Source organism: Eleutherodactylus coqui, chromosome 9, assembly GCF_035609145.1.
Source record: "Eleutherodactylus coqui strain aEleCoq1 chromosome 9, aEleCoq1.hap1, whole genome shotgun sequence".
Classification (NCBI taxonomy): Eukaryota; Metazoa; Chordata; class Amphibia; order Anura; family Eleutherodactylidae; genus Eleutherodactylus; species Eleutherodactylus coqui.
Genome location: NC_089845.1, coordinates 53,244,723 through 53,267,717, shown reverse-complemented (window position 1 = coordinate 53,267,717; position 22,995 = coordinate 53,244,723). Strand labels below are relative to the sequence as shown.

Below are 22,995 nucleotides of genomic sequence, written 5' to 3'. Positions count from 1 at the left end.
TGACGTCTGCAACATGATCTACAGAATGGCGGAAATCTCAGGCATGCGCCGGAAGCTGTTTCTCAGGGTTTACTGCCTTTTGTTAGTTATAAACCTAGATGTGGAAACCGTTAAACTTGAGTGTTCGTTAATGTAGGTGGTTTTCCATGGTTAGAACTGCTGACGGGTTCCCTTTAAATTTATGGACATGAATTACCTTTTGTTAATGAATGAAAATGTTTGATGCCAATCCATAGATATTATATTACTTTTTACATCTAGCTGTGACTTATTTTTCCACTTTGTGTATTATGAACCGCATGTGCTAATTCATAAAAAATATAAACACTAATTACTTGGTCACTGTATGAATAGGTGTCCTTTTGAAAGAAGGTCATGGGAAGAGATGTGGAATATAACAATTATGCTATTTACACTGCTGAAACATGACCGCTTTGAACATGTCTGGTAGAGTTATGGCAAGTTTAGATACTGCTTGTCCGCTTTCCTGTACTCTGGTTTCTGCTACAACTGGTAAAAAAAGAGCTCTTTCTGGAGTGTACACATACAGTGTCTTAATGAATCTAAAATGAAAAAGGAAACAATTTTACAAAAGGTCTTAGTTTTAAAAACCTCCAACTATTTTGTGTCTGCAGCTCCTATGCAGATTAGTGTGTCTCCATGGTAACAGACTACAAATACGGAGTAGACTCCCCATGTAGTCATACTCCTATCCATCTCTCTCCTAGCTGTTGCTAACATGCAATTAGTGTGATAGGAAGAAACTGGGAAAAGATGCAAGAGTATCACTGTAGGACCAGACTACACTGGGTTTATTTGTAGTCTGTTACCATGGAAATGCATCTGTAAGTCTGTATAGTCGTTTTAGACCTAAAACGATTTTTAATCAAGACTTTTTGCCTTGTTCATTTTACATGCAAAAGTGTGCGCTGGCTTTAATAGGAGAGTAACGGGGTTTTCCCATTACTTAAAATTGCTCCACAGCCACTCTGTACTTCCAGGTGACTGCTACAGCCAATCACTGGCCACAGCAGTGACCTTCTGTAGTCGGTGATTGGCTGCAGCAGTCACATGACCTGGTCAGGGAAGTACAGAGTGACTGGAGCAATTTTAAGTCTCATTTAGGCCTAATGCATAGGGTAAAACTGTGCACACAGAGCCTGTCTGGAGGCATGCAGAGTTCGTATGGCTCCATATTAAATGTAACACCTTATGGTGCCTAGATGATGCCTGGATGGGAGACTACTTCTGTAATATGGCATCGGATAGAGGATGTTATCACTATTTAATTTCATACAGAATCTGACAGTAAAAAGGGTACTTTTTGTTAGACATCTGAGCTGAATAGGCCTCATAGACTTCTTCTGTGAGCACGGTATTATTGCTTGGTACAACTGGAAGGTTGTATGAAGCTAGAATAAAGTAGTCTGCATGAGGCTCAATTTTGTATTTTTGCACTTTACATAACAGCGTATTTATTTATCTCTCTCAGTTAATAATTGAGGTTTTCTCTGGGACTGGGTAATCGCCTGAAATGAATTAACTTTGTGACCCCGTGGTTTTGGCAGACATGTTTGTGTATCGTACTGTACACACCAACAACTTAGAAAGGCTTACATGAGTTTGCCTGTTGAAATCTAATAGGGATCCAATGGTAAAAGATTGGTCATGTAGCATTCAATATGCCCTACCCTTCTTTACCCTGATGTGCTCGACTATTGATGGAAATGGATTCCACTTTTGTTCATCCAGCACATGAGTTCTAAAGGGCAAATAATTACAGTAGTAGCCAAAATTATGGAAACCTTTTGAAAAAAAAGTGCATTATTGATGTTTGATGGCTCGTAACTCCAGTTTTGTTTGTAATATCATAAAATTATATATAATTTGAAAGATTAATGTAGAATGTAATGCAGCGCGTTCATAAGTAGAACAGTGTCTATAAACAAGGACCATGAAACGCGTAGAAAGAAGCAAATATGCAAAACCTCTGTTTGTCAGTTAGTATATAGTTGGGAAACCTTTAGTCTTAAAGGGACTCTGTCACCTACTTTTAGTCCTAGAAGCTAAGCTTATGTGCTGAAAGTATATGGGGTGGACAAAAATATGGAAACTGCATATGAAATGCATGCCTTAAGTTACATAGGATTCTAAATCCTATTTCAATAAGACATGTAGAGACCGATTTTTAGTGGAGGTAATATGACACAGATGATGCTAGACAGAAGTAACCATCTGCCTGAGCAACAAGGTTCCACTGGTCAGGGGTTTGAGTGCTATTACCAGCTGGCTCTCAACCACCCAGAGCAGGGCAAGAGGTGAAGTAAACACAAATTTGGCAGCAAAGCTCTCAGCCAAGCAGGGATCAAAATGGCAGCTCAGTGTTAACAATTAAAATCCCATGCATTTCTAAGGGGTTTCCATATTTTTCTCCATCCACTGTAGGTGACCCGTGGCATCTGGGATACAAGTTTTATACTTGCTTGCCCTATTGTTTCCCTGTTGTGAGTGCTTAAAGCCGCTACTGAATGCATTGAGCCTTGCTGCCTAGTAGTCCTACTGTTCTAATCTTGTAATGGGCCGACTACTTAGCAGTGCCGCTCAATGCAGTCAGCGGTGGCTTTCAGCGCACTCCTTCCACATCATTCCCCTGATGCAAGTATAAAACTTACATCCCCGCAATCCGCATGGCACCTATTTTCAGCCCATAAGCTTAGTTTGTAGGGTTAAAAATGGGTGAGAGATTTCCTTTAATTATGGCCTTACAACACCTTCCTATGGAATGAACAAAGTTCAAGGTGTTCTAATGTGAAACAGAGATTCCCGCTTGTGGCAGGAAAAATGCAGCGTGTTCCATTCTGTGCGGTTTTCCATCCCACGGCCTTTCTGCAGTGAGCACTGCAGAAGAGTCGCGGTATCTGTGTCATCGCCTAGCGATGGTGCGGTTTTCTCTGTACTGTGCATGCGCGATGGCTGGCTCTCCCACAGTGCACAGAAAAAAGAACCTGGTCAGTGTAAGCGAGGTCACCGGTCAGGCACAGGGTCGGATCGTACTGCGGGATCCCACATGCCGGATCCGACCCAGTCGTCTGCAGGAAGCCTAAATCCTGTTTTATTTATTGGTTGCTTATTAGAGATGAGCGAACGTACTCGGATAAGCACTACTCGTCCGAGTAATGTGCTTTATCCGAGTACCTCTCCGCTCGTCCTGAAAGATTCGGGACGCGCTGCGGAGCTGCAGGGGAGAGCGGGGAGGAACGGAGGGGAGATCTTTCTCTCCTTCTCTCCCGCCCGCTCTGCCCCGCTCCCCGCTGCGACTCACCTGTCAGCCGCAGCGGCACCCGAATCTTCAGGGACGAGCACAGCGATACTCGGATAAAGCACATTACTCGGACGAGTAGTGCTTATCCGAGTACGTTCGCTCATCTCTATTGCTTATGTCTAGCAAGTTTTTTAATTGACTTTGATGGGGCGAAGATCGGGGCTTTCCCCAACCCTTTCTAGCAGTGTAATGTGATTTATCCTGAAGCCACTTTTTGCACACAGCATCAACATGACATGCAGCTGAGTCCTGCTGAAACATAAAGGCTTCATTATCTTGGTAAACCTCACGTACTGAAGGCTTCAGTTTGGGCTCAAGTTTTTCATTTATGTATTTTTTGGCATTTATAGTCCCATTATTTTCACAAATTCTTCCCATACCTTTTTGCTGCCCTACATCCCCAGATCATAATACTAACTGGGTGCTTCACGGTAGATGTAAGGCAATGGGGATGCAGATCTTCTGCACTTATTCTGCTTACGTACTTTATGCCTTCACCAAAGGGGGAGATTCTGGTTTTATCACTCCAGATGATTCTGTCCTATGGCTCCACAATCCAGTAAAATGCCGATCATCTGAGCTGAAACTGAACGGACCCCATTGTAGTCAGTAGGGTCCATCCAGTGCTGTTCGGCTCTATCATAGGACGGGTCTGTTCAGCCAGAGGAAAGCAGCCTTCTAATACATGACCTTGAGAGCTAAATGATGCTATGACCTCATTGGCTCCTTGCCAAAACACAATAACACCTGATTGGCTGTCTAAACAGTTATGCTCATTGGGTATACTCCACTTACGGAAGTCCAGTTTATATCAACTCGAGGCTGTTTATTTTTTTTTATGGTTATTTAGTTACAACTTTTTGGATAGAATTCAGAGAACTCGACACAATTTGTTGCCTTGCATTCTACATTAAATTATCTTTTCTGATGATATGGTAATTTTATGGTATTATTACAAAATTAATGGTGTTACTTACGAGCCATCAAAGATGTACTTTTTTCCCCAAAGGTTTCCACAATTTTGGCCACTAGCGTAGCTGATATTTATTGAAACCGAATAGAAGATAATGAATTCTGTAGGTCATAGCAGAAATTCAGCTACCTGGTAAAGACGGGTATCAGTTTACTGTCTTATCAGCGCTCTCTGCAGCCGTACATCGCTCGCCTGGATGTATAATGTATGCCAGTCACTCTTCCAGCTCAGCTGTCGGAAGAGGAGAGGAAGTAATGCCACTCAGTGATTGACTGCACTTGGCAAATGTACAAGTAGACTAAAGCTCTGTTGTTCCCTATCTTTTTTTTTCTATGAGTCTTTCAAAGCACCAAAACAGAGTAAGTAATGAAAAAAGTCATTTGTCCACTTCATCATTTCACTGTGTTATTTTGCAGGTCAGGAAGTGGTTTTTAAGTGCCTTGGGGAGGGAATTCTTGATAACGCCTTTCAGGGATACAACGCTTGCATTTTTGCATATGGGCAAACAGGTATGAGAGTGAATGGAAATTTATGTTTAAGTTTGTGACATTTAAGGCCATACACAATAAGGTACTTTTACACGGAACGTATCATTCGGATTCCCGCGATGCAGCGATTATCGTTCAGTGTAAACGCATGCAGCGTATGAATGACAAACGAGAAGTTCTTCATTTGTTGTTCGTCATCCAGTTTTCACGTGTAGAAAATTGAATGAAGTATTATTTAGTGTAAACAGGCAGCCGTTCGCTTATGAACAACTGCGTGCTTACTGTGTGAATGGAGGCGGGCGGATCGAAACGATCCCTGACCCGCTCCACGTCGGTTCAGTCAGCCATGCTTGTTCCTCTGTAAGGCCTCCCTCACGTTTTTGTACAGCGCTTAGCGCTGCCTTTTCAGCGCTTCGCTAAACGCAGTAGAACTCTCCCATTCATTTTAATGGGGCTGTTCACGTAAGCAGCAAAACGCAGCGTCTTCAACACTGCCATTGGACTGCGATGCATGTCCTATCATTGGCCGTTTTCAGTTGTGTGTCGCCAATTGAAATGAATGGGCAGCGGTTTCAGCGCTGCTGAAAACGTGGCACAACTTGGTACTACGTTTTTGGCAGCGCTAAACACAAGCGCTAGCTGCAGGACCTAAAAAAAAACAGTACTCACCTAGCTGGCGCCGTTCAGGAGTCTCCAGCTGCTCTCCGGAGCCCCAGGCAGGCTGCCGGCCACTTGTCATCGCCGACAGGGCATCTTTTGCTAGTGATGGGTTTGAAGACCCCGCCTCCAGCAAGAGATTGCTCATTCAATGAATGGCTGTGATGGGTGCATCCAGCGCCGGCTTAAAACAAAGCCAAAACATTGTCAAAAATGCATGACAACACTACTGAAATCGCAGTGAACACAGGAACAATTATCGCTGGGGCGGCCTGTCAGTCATCTGTTGCCTGACCGATCGTCCCGTGTAAAAACACCTGTACGCTACATTCTTATGAGCGTGCATCTTGTGCAGGTTTTGTGCGTTGACAGATGTACAAAACTCGCGTGAAAATGAATTCCATTCTTTTGAATTGAGTCTTACACATGGTTTTTTTTTCCCGTTTTTTTCCATCACAGTGAGGCTGTAAGGTAAAAAAAAAAAATCGCTGCATATGCTTTTTTTTTTCCCCGCGTACCTTAAAACGCATCGTCATTGTTTTCAATGGGATAGTCAAATATATTGCATGCCGTGCAATGTGATGTTTCCCATTGAAATCAATGGGAAGCACTTGCCAATCCTCCAACATGTGTGAAACAGGCACTGGAGGATCGGGATTTCACTTAAGGGATGTGAGGCGTTTTTGCATGAAAAAGCACCTCGCACCAGCGGGTAAATGCACGATATCGAGCTCACCCGCATGAAGGTAGACAGAAGTTGATTACCACTTGCAATCCAATTTTGGATACAGATTTTCCTAGGGGCCTTTCTCTTTCTGCCGTTATACAGTGGCACCATCTGCTGGCTAGAGCTAGTACTGCGGTATGGGACATGCTGAAGAGGCCCCCGACAACAGAGCAGCCATTAATATACAGTAAGAATACCCTGCCGGATGTCTTCCGACATCTGGACGAAAGTTTCACTAGTAGATGACTTCTTTCCAGAAGATGACAGTCTATTATCTGTCAGCTAAAACAATCATTCAGTGTTACATTTTACCCAAGAAACAATGATTTGGGTTGAAATTTTCCATTTTCATCAATTTTAGACTCGTGTATGGGCACCTTTAGGCCTATAAAATAACAATAAAGGATTCAAATCACTACCTAAAAAGACAAGAAAATGCAGAAAACTGTTTTTAGTCTTGTAAATGATGAGATTTTGTCCTGGTCTTTTCTGTCATCTGTTTAATTTGTACCTTGCTGTAGGTTCAGGAAAGTCTTTCTCTATGATGGGGACAGCAGACCAACCCGGCTTGATTCCACGGCTCTGCTGTGCCTTATTTCTGAGGGCGGCAGATGAAGAAAATGATTCTCAGACCTTCAAAGTGGAAGTATCCTATATGGAAATTTACAATGAGAAGGTCCGAGATCTTTTAGACCCTAAAGGGTAAGTGCTCTTAGGTTTACATATACAACCCCTATTCCAAAAAAGTTGGAACGCTGTATAACGTGAACATAAGAATGCAATGATTGGGAAAGCTCATATAACCATATTTTATTCAAAAATAGAACATAGTATCAGAAATTGAAAGGGAGACATTTTTTCCATTTTATTAAAAAAAAAAAAAAGAGTGATTTAGAAATTGATGGCAGCCACACATCTTCTAAAAATTGGGACAGGGCTGTGTCTACCTTTTATGTAGCATCAGTCTTTTTACAGCAGCCTGTAAACATCTTGGAAGTGAGGAGACCAATTGCTGGAGTTTTGAGAGAGGAATGTTGTTCCATTCTTGTAGGATTCGAGCTGCTCAGCAGTCCTGGGTCGTCTTTGCCAGATTTTTAATGCGCCAAATATTTTTTATTGGTGAAAGGCCTGGACTGCTAGCAGTGAGTTCAGTATCCGGACTCTTCTGCAAAGTCATGCTGTTGTGATGGATGCAGTATGTGGTTTAGCATTGTTTTGCTGAAATATGCATGCCTTTCCTGAAAGGGATGACGTCTGGCTGGGAGCATTGTTCTAAAACCTCTATATACTGCTCGGGACTGATAGTGCCTTTCATGATGTGTAAAGGCCCATTTACACGGAGTGATGATCGCTCAAAGATCGCTCAAACAACAGTTTGAGTGACAGCTTTGAGCGATCATTTTGTTTAAACTATTAAGTAGCTACTGAGCTACTTAATAGCAATTTAGCGTGCAAATGAAGCCTTTAGCTGAATGCAGTTAACAGCCCAAGGGCTCTTATTTGCTTTCAGTTACTTTGCTCTCCGACGGGAAACAATGTTATCAGCACTACCGGTGGAGATCTGCTGATAAGTCTGAAGGCCAATTTTTAGGTTGAACTGAATGTAACGATCAGCTAGCAGTGCGCGATGGGCGCGCGTTTAGACGCAACGATGATCGCTCAAACTATCGCTTTTTAGCGATTTTTCAGCAACCATCGCTCTGTGTAAATAAGCCTTAAGCTGCCCCTGCCATAGGCACTAATGCACCCCATACTGTCAAAGATGCAGGCCTTTGAACTGTGCGCTGATAACAAGCTGGATGGCCCCTCTTCTCTTGAGTCTGCAGGACGTGGCATCTCTGGTTTCCAAAAAGAATTTTAATTCATCTGATCACAGAGCAATGTTCTTTTTCCCATTTTGCCTCAGTCCACTTTCAATGGCTTTGTCCCAGAGAAGACATCGGCGTTTCTGGATTGTGATGATACATGGCTTCTGCTTTTCACGATACAGCTTCCGCTTACATTTGTGAATTGCACGGCGAACTCTGTCCCCAGGCAATGATTTCTGGAAGTATTCCTGAGTCTATGCAGCGATCTAGATTAGGGAATCATGCTTGTTTTTAATGTAATGCTGCCTGAAGGACTGTAGATCTCGAGCATCCAATATTGACAGTCGGCCTTGTCCCTTGGGCACATGAATCTCCCCAGATTCTCTGAATCTTTTGTAGATATGTGCTGTAGATGGGAGGATACTCAAAGCCTTTGAAATTTTACGTTTAGGAACATTTTTCTGAAATTGTTCCACAATATTTAGACCTAGATTGGTGAACCTCTGACCATCTTTGCTTCTGAGAGACTCTGCCTCTCTAACATGTTTTTTTTATACACAGTCATGTGAATTGGTAAAAAAAAATGGACTCTCCAGCTGTTTTTTATTAGAGCCACTTACTTTTCCAGCCTATTGTTACCCATGTCCCAACTTTTGTGAGATGTGTTGCTGCCATCAATTTCTAAATGAGTTAGTTTTTAAAAATGAAATAGAAAAATGTCTCCCTTTCAACATCTGATATGTGTTCCATGGGGAATAAAATACCGTTGTATTAGAGTTTCAAATCAATATTTTTTTTACATTACATTTATCTACATTTTATACAGCATTTATGGAATTGGGGTAGTATCTTTTTTTTTTTTTTTTTTTTGCTTTATATGTCTTGTTCTAACCTTTATTGCATTATACATGCCTACTGGACAACCACCCTTTTATATTGTGTGGTCATGTAAAAAGAACTGTGTGTAATCACTGTGAACTGCCTACAATTACCGACTAGCTTCTTTTGGTTTTATGGCAATATGTTAGATGATTGTTATGATTTTTTTTAATTTTTTTTTTAATTTTTTTTTTACTATAAGTCTGTATGTTACCTATACTTGGATGAGATTTTAGAATATATCATTTAAACCCCAGATCTGTCTGTGAAACATTTTTGGCATTTGCTTTGATTTTAAAGTGTGACGTGAAATTGCATGAGAAACTTTCATTGTACAGACCAAGTCGCAGTGCCGTAAGTAGCTGAGAAGTAGTAGTTACAACAGGGCATTGAGAGCGCCATAGGACCCATCTGCCACATAAAATATCAGTATTATAAATGTAGATGGGGAGCTAATACAGATTTGTATTATAGACCACAAGCTTCACATTACACCTCGGGACAGAACCATAATGCATTTTGCCATGGACGAAGTTCTAGGAACTTTTTTTTCCCCTTTCTTTTCAAAAAGTTGAAACTCTGCTAGGCCCCGTCCAAATGGCATATGGTTGATCAGTTTTTCCAGAAAAAAATTGAAATATTCCGTAAGGCGCTCTGCTCACCCTAGCACTGTTACCTATGTTTATAACACAACCACGTCATTTATGGCAGAGCCGTTTTAGAAGAATAGCAAGAAAATCATAAAGGACCAAATTGACTTGAATGTGGTCTGGTTAGGTTCCAGTATTTTGGATGTCAAGAATAACACTATTATGTTATTACAGCGCTATTCATGCTGTCAAAAATACTGGAAAGGCGGACCGACATTCCAATGAGAGCCTAAAACACAAGAGCACAGCCTAAGGAAATGTTGCAGAATGTTTACCAAAACGTATCTCATGAATCTGCTAAGAAAAGCCTCTTAACACACAGTGAACTTTGCTCAATGAGGGTATAGTCATACAGGTGATTTTTTTTTAAACTTTTTTTTTAACCTGTGCAAGTTCTGTACGACCCTGAGACAGACAAAAGTCGTACAGAAAAAAACAAAAACCTATTTTTTGATAGTCTGAGTTTAAAAATAATCTCCATGTCCCATTCCTGCCTCATTGTTGACCAAGATTAGTACATGCATTTTGCAGTGTCCCATTGGACTGCACACAGACTGGGTGTCTAGGTGCTGTCCGATGCGAGTTGCACCCATGAATCTTACTCACAACTCTCTATCGGCCTTGTGAATACGGCCTATGATCAACACTTAGAACATTTGTCATAATTATTTTTACTGTAGTTTTTCATGCCGTTTAATTTTGCTAGGATAGGAAAAGGAAAAACTGTCCACCCCCTCCAATGTATTTGTTTTTGTTTTTTTCATATTTCTCTGCATAGCCTCTAAATATATATATATATTCTCTAAAAAATATATATATTCTTTCTCCATGCCTACATAGGCTTTTACCCGATATGATGCTAGTGCTATGCTCAACCTCCCCAGCCAACCAGAAGTCACTCCACTTCCGTTCTCTCTCCCCTCTCACAGCATGTTGTCTCAGAGAGCACAAGAAACTGCAGCTGTATTCCCCTCCACCTGTTCTACTATTTACTACATTACACTAGACAGATAGTATGGGTCACACTTCCACAATTCAATGTGCAGACTTAATCACTAAGACTGAGCTCACACACAGCATGCTCTATTTTACATTGGATTCCGCGCGGATGGCCTCCATTGATGTCAATGGAGGCATTCGACCTGCAGCCCATACGCAATTAATATTGCGTATGGGCTGCGGGTATCCGCGTCATCACTGACAACGCAGGACATACAAACCAGGAAAAAAAAGCCTGTACTGCGCATGACTGCCAACGAGCCTCCGCGGCCATCCGCAATACAGGTAAGTGCCATATGCCGGCCAGGCTCCAACCCGTTTGTTAGACCCAGGGCTAAAAGTTTGTGGAGATTTAGTAATTTGTTGGAGCAATTTATGTAATCTTGTTCTGAAGATGAGTGAGTTGTGTTTGGATTTCCAAATATGATTCATGTTGGATTCCTCCATATCCTATTTCTAAGAAACAGTGAAGAGGTAGCATACAGGTGCCAGGGGGGCCTGGAATAGACGGCTAGGGTTGGTGTAATCAGTACTATCCATTTACTGTCCACTGCTCAAGGTCAGTGCAAAGTTTATTTCTGTAATGGGGAATCTATGTTATAAACTCAGTTTTATTGTGTTCACATAAAATGACTAAACAAAGTTAGTAAATGGACATAAAAGATAATGAAAAATGAGAATCAGAAAATGTAAGATGCGGTATAGGTGCTCTATAGCAGGGGTCCCCAACTCCAGTCCTCAGGGACCACCAACAGGTCATGTTTTCAGGATATCCTATGGTAAGAACACCTGTGGCAATGTCTGAGGCACAGATGATAATTACATCACATGTGCAACACTGAGGAAATCCTGAAAACATGACCTGTTGGCGGTCCCTGAGGACTGGAGTTGGGGAACACTGCTCTATAGGACAAACACAAACGTCTCCAAATCAGCTTGTGAGAAGTATGATCTGTTCATGAATTTACAATGTGGTAGCTAAAGAGCAGATATTAGTTGTTGTGTTATATTTACACCCCTTTGTATTATACCCCTATTTCCCTGAAAATAAGACATATCCTGAAAATAAGACATAGCATGATTTTCCAGAATTTTTGAGGATGCAAAATGATTTTTCAGGCTTTTTGAGGATGCTTGAAATATAAGCCCTACTCCAAAATTAAGCCCTGCTAACAGTTAATTAAAAAGTCAATTTAAATAGTGTCCAGGCAGCTATACATGTAAAAAAGTTAAACCTTTTTGAACAAAAATTAATATAAGACACTGTCCTATTTTCGGGGAAACACGGTATCCTGCATGGTGGCAGAATACTGGACACTGGAGTTTTATTCAAAACTGAGTTCTATCTTTATACACAATATGTAATGTTATATAATGTATAAGCCTTTGCCCCATTTGATAGTTGTGTTTTAGTGATACCTGCGACTTGCATTAATGTTTGCTGCTTAGTATGAGGCTTCTTCTCACGGAGAGCCCATTAAATTCCTAAAATCTCTTCCCTTCCGTTCTAATGTAGTTTGTGATCTCTATGGCAATAAACTTAACTAACCCAGAGTGATTACAAGACTTTCCTAATTCTTTCCTAACTGACTCGTGGAAACTTTCTAACGGTGCCTCCCGTTACATGCAGCTCCCATACTATAATTAGCACTGATACAAGCTATTTACAAAGGCACACAGGCCTCGGAGAGAGGAATTGTATCTGTTAATAGGATGAACTTATAGCCAGACACTTTGATTCTGTATATTAGTATTGCTATTCAATTGAAAAATTGATTAATTACTTTGTAATGTTCGGTTCGCACGTTTCACCATGGAGATTGGTAGAGTTTTCAAATTGAATGCAGCTAAAAGCAATTTCAATGTTAATGGTCATGTGGCTATGCAGGTGAATGGCAGCATTGATCAATCACAGATTGGTGGGAGTCTTTGTCTTGGACCCTTGCCGCTCAACTATTCGGCACGCTGGTGCATCCATGCATTGAGTCCATTTCTGCTGGAAGCAAACTGCTCCATTCGCACTACAGAGGCTTGGTTTGGTATTGCATGCAAAGTTGTCACTGAAGTGAATGGGAACATTGCATGCAATACCAACCTGAGCTAATGCAGTGGGAACAGAGCTGTATTTTTCTAACAGTCCATGCGTGAGTGCATCAGCCCTGTGAACAGCTCGTCAGCAGGGGTCCGTCAACCCTAGCAAACATGCCACATACAGGATGGCACTGCCAACCAAAGTTTTCCATTTCTTGAGATGTCTCCATATCTTTGGACCACTCCGTTGTATAAAGCTGGACAGCCTCTTTAACGATGAAATGCGGTAGCTTTTAGTTGCAGTCAGTTTGAAAATTGCCTTGATCTCCATGTCGGTGCAGTTTTGGCCACATGATGGGCGCACCTCAGTCACAACATGTGAACCCAGCCCGACATAGAGAAAGATAACAAAGAGCTAGCACAAGGAACTCAGAAAGAAGACTAATCCATCTGATGTTTCTTCTAAAGGATGTGTGAACCTGCAAGGCACTGCCAACCTAATTGAATAGTGGCAAACCTACCGTAAACTTGAGTTGATTATTTTTCTGCAGTAGAGGTTTACGCCAGAATTTGTGACTTGTTCACATCTGTTTTTTGTGATGTGATGCTTTGATAAATGTCCCATTAAGTTCTTAGTGTTTGACCATAAGATGAGAGTTCAAACATTGCACAACGTACGGTGTTGTGGTGAGGACCCGACACCATGTAATTATGTGTTGTCCTAAATCCATGGCTAAGGTAAAGTCCCCTGGTGCAAGCACCGAGTCATGACTGACTCCTCGGGGGATGTCCCATCGTGACGTTTTCTCGGCAGACTATTTTTGCAAGATTGTTTGCCATTGCCTTCCCCAGTCATCTTTTTATCCCCCAGCAAGCTGGGTACTCAATTTACTGACCTCCAGAAGGATGGAAGGCGGAGTCAACCTTGAGCCAGCTACCTAAGCCAAGCGGGGATTGGACCTTCAGGTTGTGAGTGAGAGCTTAGGACTGCATTTATGCTGCCTTAGCGCTCTGCCCGGGGCTCTGGATCCATGGGTAGCTGATGATTATTAATGCACATGGAAGTCTACATGTCATCGTAGATGTCTTTGGACTCTGGGCAGAGACTCAGACCCCTAGAGGAACCTGGAGAGTGTGGAAAGTGCACTAATCCTACTAAAGTACTTACAAGGGAATAGACTTGCAGGGTACACTTGGTGCTAGTTACTGTGAGCTATCTGTAAGGAGGGGGGGTCTGACACAGACTGATTCCAATTGCAAAATCCACAATTGGCGCCTGTGGCAAAATGTAGGCATTGAAAGGCATGAGCGTTTGCTTTTTCCATCACAATCGCGGATACGAACTGCGTATGCTCTATTTTGCCGCGGACAACCTCTATTGACCTTAATCAACATTGCGTATTGGCTGCGGCGATTACAAACCTTTAAAACGGCCAACAACCTGTACTGTGCATGACCACTGGCGACCGTCTGCAGTCATCCGCAATACAAATAATTTAGGTATGCTGGGTTGCCGCGAAGGGGTGGGGGTGGGGGAGAGGCTCAGAGTTGCAATCTGCTGCGGGCCACGCACGTCTGTCCATGTGAGCCCGGCCTAATAGTTCGGGCTTCCTAGTCTTTTCAACACTGCCCTTCACTGTTTTCTCATCACACTACTGTGATTTGTTGTTTTATATATTCTAGGTGACCCATCCAATTTACGACTTGATTATGCTGTTATTTAACCATGTATTATATATTTGTTCTAGAAACCGACAATCTCTTAAAGTTAGAGAACACAAGGTTTTGGGACCATACGTTGATGGTTTGTCTCAATTGGCTGTAACTAAATTCGAGGTAATGTATTTACACATCTTCTCTTTATTGTAGTTCAATAATGGTCCAGATTTCTAGTTAAAATGCTATTTTTAACATTTTCTTCATTTTGTTAACCTCTTTCAAACCTCCCTGCTTAATTAAAATTCATAAATTCCTTTTCGATGCTAACATGATTTTTTCCAAATGCCAATATGCCAAAGTTATAGATGTTTCCTACCCAACAAATGCTAGCTGTCTTGAATAAATATTCTGTATCTGTAGATTTCTGCCTGTTTAGACAGATTTATTCAGATGCGGTCGTATGATGGTAACTACCCACTGTGCTCCCATAATCTCACAGTTAAATGTAAACTGGATAATTGAGCTTTGCAGCAAAATATCCTTTCTAAATGGATTATTCCTAAACTGATTAATTGTTAAACACATAGAAGCAAACGGCAAAACACACTCTGTTCTTTGGCCAGTAGGAATATTGACAGCTGTATAGGAGATCCTCCTGTTATTTTTTCAAGGGCAATTAAACTAATGTTGCAATGTTTCTTGCATGAGTAATCGTGTTATGAGGCGAGGATCATAGCCAAATGATAACCCTTTAACTGTTTTCCTTTTGGCCTGCTCTCTAGTATATTGTTGCTTATTAACTCTATAAGGACCAAGCCCTGTAAATATACGGCGCTTGGTCCCAGGCTTTAATCCCGGCCAATAGTAAATATACGGTGCAGGATAAAAGCTTTCGCAATCCAGCAGGGTTAGATTGGGTTTTCCGCTCTGACATCCAAGGATGGCTTCTCCTTTACAAGCTGCATAGCACTCAGTGAGCGATATGTAAAGCTTTCCGGAAGCGACATTGCCGTTTTCTGCACAGGTCCTGCAGATCATGTGATCATCGGTAACGTCACCCAGCCGGTCAGATCTGTAGGGTCTTGATAGTGACCATTGTCACGCTAGGGGGATATTTTTTCCTTGAACAGGGGCTCCTATGGATGCTCCAGGTACAGCGGAAAAGTGTGAAATATAAAAAATTGTCTTATATGACATCATGGGGGTCAAATATGTAAAAAAAAAGTTCCAAAAACTAAAAAATTACAATTTAAAATGTGTTTGTTTCTATATATACTATATATGTATATGTGTGTGTGTGTGTGTGTGTGTATATATATATATCTGTATGTGTGTATATAATATATATAATTAATATATATATTATCAAAAATAAAATTGCCCATTGTCAACCTAACCTAAACTGTCGCCATGTCCATCCTGTAATCCGAGATTATACAAATTTTTATATATATGCGTGTCCAAAACAAAATGGTGAACTCACTCCTGTACTTCATTTTAATGTAAATATAATTTATAATTATTATTTTTTTTACTTTTTGAACATATAAAATAATACAGAAAAAAAACTTCAGTGAAAAAAGGTATTAAAAAAATAGCCCTATGTTACAAAAAACCCCACAGCAAAAATAATTTTGGAAAGCCAGATAAAAAAAAAGCCATACAACCACCACATGGTTAAAATTGTTAAAAAGTGTCTGATCCTTTTAAGGGGTTAATGGATAAAAAATGTATATGTCTTCGTCTCTGTCACAACAGAGACTGCATTTTTTCACATGCTATTTTAAGGCGTCCATTTGAGTGTAACTATTTAAGGAAAACTATCTTTCGAATGGAATTTTCTTAAGCGGCTTGTCTTGGGACCCCCAGAACAAAGAACTACTTACATAGAGTGGCTTTCGCTTTGGCGTAATCTGCCATGTTCCCTTTAAACTGTTGTAATTAGTGGGTACTTTGGGGATCTAGGTGCTACTCCCTTCCAAACTGGGCAATACAGGATATAATATATTACACATGTAATATATAATATCCTGTATTGTAACACCCATATACATGTAACACCCATATACTTACCTCTGAGTTGAAGTCTGGGCAGCATGTAAGAAACCAGTAGTGGGGCCATAAGGACAGCTAGACATGAGCAAGAGGACAGCACAGAGCTTCTCTTTCTTCCTCTATCCATTTTTTTGCCTCATACAGCAAAGAAAATTGCCATCATAAAGTGGCCAAACCCTTCCCGCTACAGGATGTAAGTTTATGTTCTGACTGGGAAGGGGTACCCGCAAAGGGACATAAACTTGCTTCCTATTGATGCCATTGGCTCAGAAGCTGCGCCTGTACCATCTGCAGTGGGAGTCTGCTGTGACTGACAATTCGCCTCCTGCTGCAGCAGCGGGGATCGTGAGAGCACTGATCCCCGCTGTTAACTCCTTTCATACTGTCATCAATGTTGATCGTGGTGTTTAACGTGTTCGCGTTATCGACCTGCTGTGTCTGGGTTTGCCGTGGCCTATGATCGCTAATAGTATAGAAGTACTGCAATATATTGTACTTCTAAAACTATTTTTTTTTAAAAAAACAAAAAAATGGAGCTAAAATGCTTATTTTGTTCATTTTGCCTCACAAAAAAACACAATAGCATTGTGATCAGGAAAGCCCTATATACTCCAAAATGGTACGAATAAAAACTACATCTCGTCACACAAAAACAAGCCTTCACAGAGCTCCGTCAATGGAAAAATGTAATTTTTAATTTAAATTTAAACGAATGCAGCAATGCAAAAATAAAAAAAATTATAAGAAAAAAATTTTATTTTATTGTGCAAAAGTGGAAAAAATCTAAAAAAGATAAATATCATATCGACCCGCATAAAAAAAATGTCAACGTCATTTATGCAGCATAATTAACACTGTAAAAAGGAAAAAAAATGGCAGAACGGCGTTTTCTCTTCGTACCCTACAAAAAACTGTAATAGAAGCTATACAATACATGACCAAAAATTTGGTACCAATAAAAACTACAGCTCGTTATGTAAAAAAACAAGCCCTCATATCGCCATGACTGAAAAATCTAAAAAGTTAGGGCTTTTGAAAGGTGGCAATGAAAATTCCCCCCCAAAATTGTTGTGTTTTTAGGACGAAAATAGGTCGTGGCAATAAGGGGTTAACTACTTCGGATCAACTTGCGATCGATTTGAAGAGAAGCAAAATGTAGAGGTCTAATAACGAAATGGGATTAGTTCTGGAAAATTTAAAAAGTCCTTCCTCCTGGAGCGTGTGCCACATCCACTTATCTTCCAGACAAGAACATTTTCCGGATTATTGATTGTCAAACTAGAATGCCCGATGTTACTGCATGGAAAAAAGTTTTTTTTATTTTATTTTCTGGCAAAAGAAGCAGTTGTTTTCTTAGTGTATAAATATATTAAAAGTTTTACTTAATCCAGTATTTCTTTCTTTTTTTTTTTTTTTTTTTTTTAGGATATTGAATCTTTAATGTCGGAAGGAAATAAATCCCGTACTGTTGCTGCAACAAACATGAATGAAGAAAGCAGTCGGTCGCACGCTGTATTTAGCATTATTTTAACTCAGACTTTATATGACCCTCAGTCGGGTGTAAGTATCTGCATATACAGGCACATTTATATTTTTCAAGTTGCAGTTTCCCCCTTAGCATTTATATGTTGAAGTCTCCTAAAGGCACAAAATAACATCAAAAAGGTTGATAAAATAGCAAAGAAAAATATTAAAGGTTCAAAAAAAAGCTTTCCTATTTATTACCTAGTGAAAAAAACATTATACCATATATACTCGAGTATTAGCCAACCAGAGTAAAAAAACTGGTAAAACTTATTGACTCGAGTATAAGCCTAGCTATACTCGAGTATATACTGGGTAAAGAAAAAATGCAATACTCCCCTCCCAGCCGCCGTCTGTGGTCCCAGGGCAATGGTCTTCCAGGCGGTGCGTCAAGCTGCTTGAGAATTCTCCCTGCTCGGCTTTGAATTTCCCCGCCGTCAGCGCTGTGTAAGTAAGCGCTGTGATTGGATCGAGCGCCAGCCAATCACAGCCGGCGCTTGATAAACCAATCACAGCCATTCAATGACGTCATCCACTGAATGGCTGTGAATGATAAAACGCCAGTTGTCAATCCAATGACAGCGCTTACCTACACAGGCCTGAGGGCGGGGGAATTCAAAGCTGATCATAGAGATGACAGCGGGGAGAATTCTCAAGCAGCTTGCCGCACCGCCGGGGAGACCATCGCGTCGGAACACAGACGCAGGTGAGTATTGCAGGGTTTTTTTTGTTTTTTTTTACCTCACTCGAGTATAAGCTGAGGGGGGCTTTTTTCAGCATTAAAAAATGTGCTCAAAAACTAGGCTTATACTCGAGTATATATGGTAATCGGTATGGCAGAATTCTTACCAGTGAAATGCCCTTGCTGACTGCCTGGATTTTCCAGACTGCCTGTGGAAATACCTTTATATGGTGAAAGTATTGAGTCTTTAGGGATCGCTCTATGTATTAAATATGCCATGCCAGAATTGCTGTTTTTGGTCACCCTACTTCCCCAGTAAATAGTGCCAAAAGGGTTAGCACTGAAAGTTCAAAAACTTTGTCTGGTTGAATAGGCAAAGAACAGTAATTTGGCTATTTTTTTATTTTTATTTTTCAATACACATTATATGGGCTTATTCACATGAATGTATATCGGCTGGGTTTTCACTCTAAGCTCCCCCCCCCCCCCCCCCCCCGTCCTGCCCCTCCCATTGCAAACAGTGGAGAGGGGGTGAAAGCTCAGCACACCAGCTCCTGCCCTGCCTCCTCCCTTTGCAGAGACGGGCAGCGAATATCGGCTGGGCTTGAAAACCCGACTGATATACGTCCATGTGAATAAGCCTATGTGGGGTTAAAAGCTGCCGTTAAAAATACAACTTGTCAAGGAAAATGCTTTGTCAACAAAAAAATGTAAAACGTTATGGCTGTTTGGCACTACAGCCGGTTTTCATTTTTCAGTTGTTATTTTTTTCATTCTCACCTTCCAATGGATTAAAAGGGTTCTTTGCCTTAGACAATGCCTACTTGTTTAAAGAGTCCCCTGAAAATGAGCAGATCACAGAGTGCCCCTGCTGGGACCCTAGTGCTGTAATCTCTGGGGAAACACAGCAGTAAGTTCCCTGCAGCACCCCCACAGGAGAAATAAATATTGCCCAGTGCTCATTCAAATGAATGGCTTGTCTGTGTAATACTGGACAGGTCCTCCAGAATGGGAGACACTCTTTGCAACTGCTCCCCAATTTGACCTGGCGATGAAGATCCTGAACACAGGACCTGCATCCAATGACTCATGAAAATCTGTTTTCCGAATTGGACAACCCCTTTAAATGTAAAGTAGTGCAGTACTGTAAAGGGTTTTTCACATGTCCTTAGTATGGCTTTGTCAACTAGCTGTATGTTTGGTGCCAATGAAGGATCCTGCCCTGTAAGATAGGAAAAGCCTCTTCTAAAGCACACTAACTTTTTGGCTCTTACTGTAAATCCATACTACGGGCATATGGCCTAGTCATAGTCATTCAAAATCCCCTAAGTACTGTTCATGGTCATACTCTTGTATTACAGTAAAGTTCCTTTACTCCAATGATAATAGCATGGGGTAGGTGCTAAATTCCTAAATATTCTGGATTATCAGACATTCATGTATATACAACTCACTGTTAAGGTTAGAACACCTTTTAGGCAAAATTTCCCGAAAGCAGTTAATTCAAAATGTACTTCTATCGCTTGGCTGCTCCTATCAGAGGAAATTCCAGTTTGATTATGCCAGCTCAGTCTTGTTTTTCAGGTCTTTCGAAATTCCAGACAAACTGAATAACTTTGGATACAGATTTATACATATCAGATTTACATGAATAGAATAGACTTGCACAACCCAACATATTTGGGGGGATTCAAGTGTTTCACTCGAGTTTCTTTTAAAATTCTACATTATATTACATTAATAGTGAAGACAATTGCTGGATAACCAGACTTTTGGGATTATCACATAACTGATTAAAGGAATTTCAGCGTACTTGTATATGTAGTACAAATATTTGTACCCAGAATATGTATCCACATGTAATGTTGGTGTTACTCCTTTTTCGTGATTAGAACTCAGGAGAACGCGTCAGTAAGCTCAGCCTGGTAGACCTGGCTGGCAGCGAGAGAGTGTCCAAAACTGGTGCTGCAGGAGAACGCCTCAAGGAAGGAAGTAACATCAACAAGTAAGGGCCTTTCCCATTGTTTTTACACATGCTCATTTTCATAGACAATAGCCGTATATGATTCACACATGCAATTTTCATTACTGAATCTGTTTTCTACTGAAGATGCAATGTGTTTTAATTTCCATGTTCCAGAGGTTAATAAAATGTGACAAACCGAAGAACTTAAAATATTTAGGCTTGATGTAAACCACTAATGCTCAACCCAACATATTTTTGGGGCTTCATATTTGACCCTTGATGTCATTGAAGAAGCGCACTTGGCATTTTGGCTGGATCAGGTGAAGTGTTGGGCACCGGCACACTTATTTTTCATGTAGTTGGTGTATAGATATATTTTGCTAGCTTAAAACAGGTATATAAGAAGTCCATACATAAAGAGATCCAAACACAAATGAACAAGAAGAAAATCCATAACAGAGGAGACAACCGTGGTGTTCTTCAGTGCGCAATGGTTGATCAGAGCGTCCGCTGTACAAGAACGTTCATGCCTGATTATGGGCAAGGATCCCGAAACGGTGGTCTACAGTTGGGTGCCCATTGCTTTCGAAGGAAACTCCTAACCCTTTCCAATCCAATTTGTAGCCTGGTTATCCTAGGGGGCTTACTCTTTTTCTGCTGTTACACAACGGCGCTATATGCTGGCTAAAGCCAGTACTGCATGTGGTGACGCGTCGGATAGGCTCCGACAGCAGAGAGGCTGGCAATATACAGTAAGAGAACCCTGATGGGCTTCTTCTAACATCAGAGCTGTACAGCCTTAAATCATAATGTCTTCAGAGGTCAGACAATGGATTGGAAAGGGTTAACTTGGCTAAAATCTGTAGTTATGTTTCAAGACTGCTTGTGCTTTATGTTGTGTTTGTATAATTGTATAGTGGTGCACATTAGAATTGGCTTTTGTTCTTTGCCATCTTTCCGCTAAGGTCACTGACAACGTTGGGATTAGTTATATCATCTTTGGCCGATCAAGCTGCTGGGAAAGGGAAGAACAAGTTTGTTCCCTACAGAGATTCTGTACTCACGTGGCTGCTTAAGGTAATAATCCAATACGATTCATAATATGCTTCATTTTTAGATAGCCCACTTTTTCATTTAAATGTCCTTAAAGGGGAAAGCCAGTTAATATTCTTGTCTGACATGTCTTCGATACATGTGAGAAGAGGATGTTGGTGAGGCTTGTGATCTTGTATCGCCACTGATTTCTAGAATGTAGAAATCTGTCTGGTATATTAAGCGAGAAGTCTCTTCCTTTCAGTGAGCTGAAACAAATAAGCAGTAACACTGATCGCGGGTGTTGGCTGTGAGAAAAAGCTGGCACCCGCATTGTATGGAGCGGGATCGGCTCCCATTCCCCTCTATACAAACCCTGAACACACAGAATGGAAATTTACACTCTGTATCAGTAGGGGTTTTTCTGGGACTTGAAGGGGTTGTTAATATCTTCACCATGGCACCGGACCGCTGTTTTGGCACTTTGGCACTACCGCATCTGACAGGGCCAGAGGACCTGGTGATGTACCGTAAGTCTGTCTTGGGCTTCTATTGCAGAAGCCCCGAGGCAAGTTTACCGAATGTCACTGATTATGTCCCTGTCTGGACTCTTATTGGTTGCAGTAGTCACATGGATAAACAAACAGAAGACCAGAGGTCCGGTAGCGGCAGTGGGGGAGCCTGTAACCAATGACTTAAAATTCTTAAGACCCCTTTTAGTATTAATGGCATATCCTTGGGCTAGGTCACCAATATCAGATTGGCGAAGATCCAACTCCCAAAACCCCATAAACAGATAATTAAAGGACTTGTGACGTTCAGACAAACGGTACTGCTTCTTCTTTGTAGATGAGGCACAGCTCTATACATTTGGTATTGGCTGTCTCTGTTACTTTTAATGGGACTCTTCTGCAGTATTGGGCACAGCCGCTATCAAAGGTGTCTGAGAAAAGGCTGCAGTACTCAACAAAGCGCCACAGCTGCTTGAATTTGCTGATCTGTGGGGCCGCTGGCAGTCGGACCCTCCTCATTATGGTATTGATGGCCTATTGTAAGGATAGGCCATAAATATTAAAAGTCACAAAAAAAAATTTGAAATCCAAACACATTTTCTGATTTTTTTAAAATTTATTTTGAAATAAAGGACAATTTGGGAGGCAATAGCAAAACGGCCATGATCGCCACAATCAGCCCAGCAGCTGACAACTATGAAGAGACCCTTTCCACCTTAAGGTATGCTGATCGCGCCAAAAGAATAGTCAATCATGCTGTGGTCAATGAGGATCCCAATGCCAGAGTTATCAGAGAGCTGCGGGAAGAGGTGGAGAAACTGAGGGAGCAGCTGTCACAAGCCGAGGTGAGTAATTCATCTCCCTGAATCAAACCCAAAAAACTTAGAGCGCATATTTCTCCCTTTTTGTCTACGCCTTCTCAAATCCACTCCGTGATGTCCAGTGTTTTATACAGTTGACTAGAGCTGCACAAGCCAGTGTGAGTGTTCTTTTGTGGTCTGTGAATGTAAACTTTCAAAGCAATTAAAAGG

General features: G+C 41.1%; 1 protein-coding gene across 5 annotated transcripts in view; it reads left to right on the top strand.

Moving 5' to 3' along the window:
- Window positions 1-22,995, top strand: part of KIF13A (kinesin family member 13A) — a 180,549-nt gene that overhangs the window by 65,034 nt on the left and 92,520 nt on the right. For all 5 annotated transcript variants that reach the window (XM_066579407.1, XM_066579405.1, XM_066579406.1 and 2 more), the window contains exons 5-11: window positions 4,712-4,804; window positions 6,689-6,869; window positions 14,283-14,370; window positions 17,674-17,808; window positions 20,347-20,459; window positions 21,386-21,497; window positions 22,597-22,809. In XM_066579407.1, the coding sequence (XP_066435504.1) occupies window positions 4,712-4,804; window positions 6,689-6,869; window positions 14,283-14,370; window positions 17,674-17,808; window positions 20,347-20,459; window positions 21,386-21,497; window positions 22,597-22,809 (935 nt within the window). The remainder of the gene's footprint in view (window positions 1-4,711; window positions 4,805-6,688; window positions 6,870-14,282; window positions 14,371-17,673; window positions 17,809-20,346; window positions 20,460-21,385; window positions 21,498-22,596; window positions 22,810-22,995) is intronic.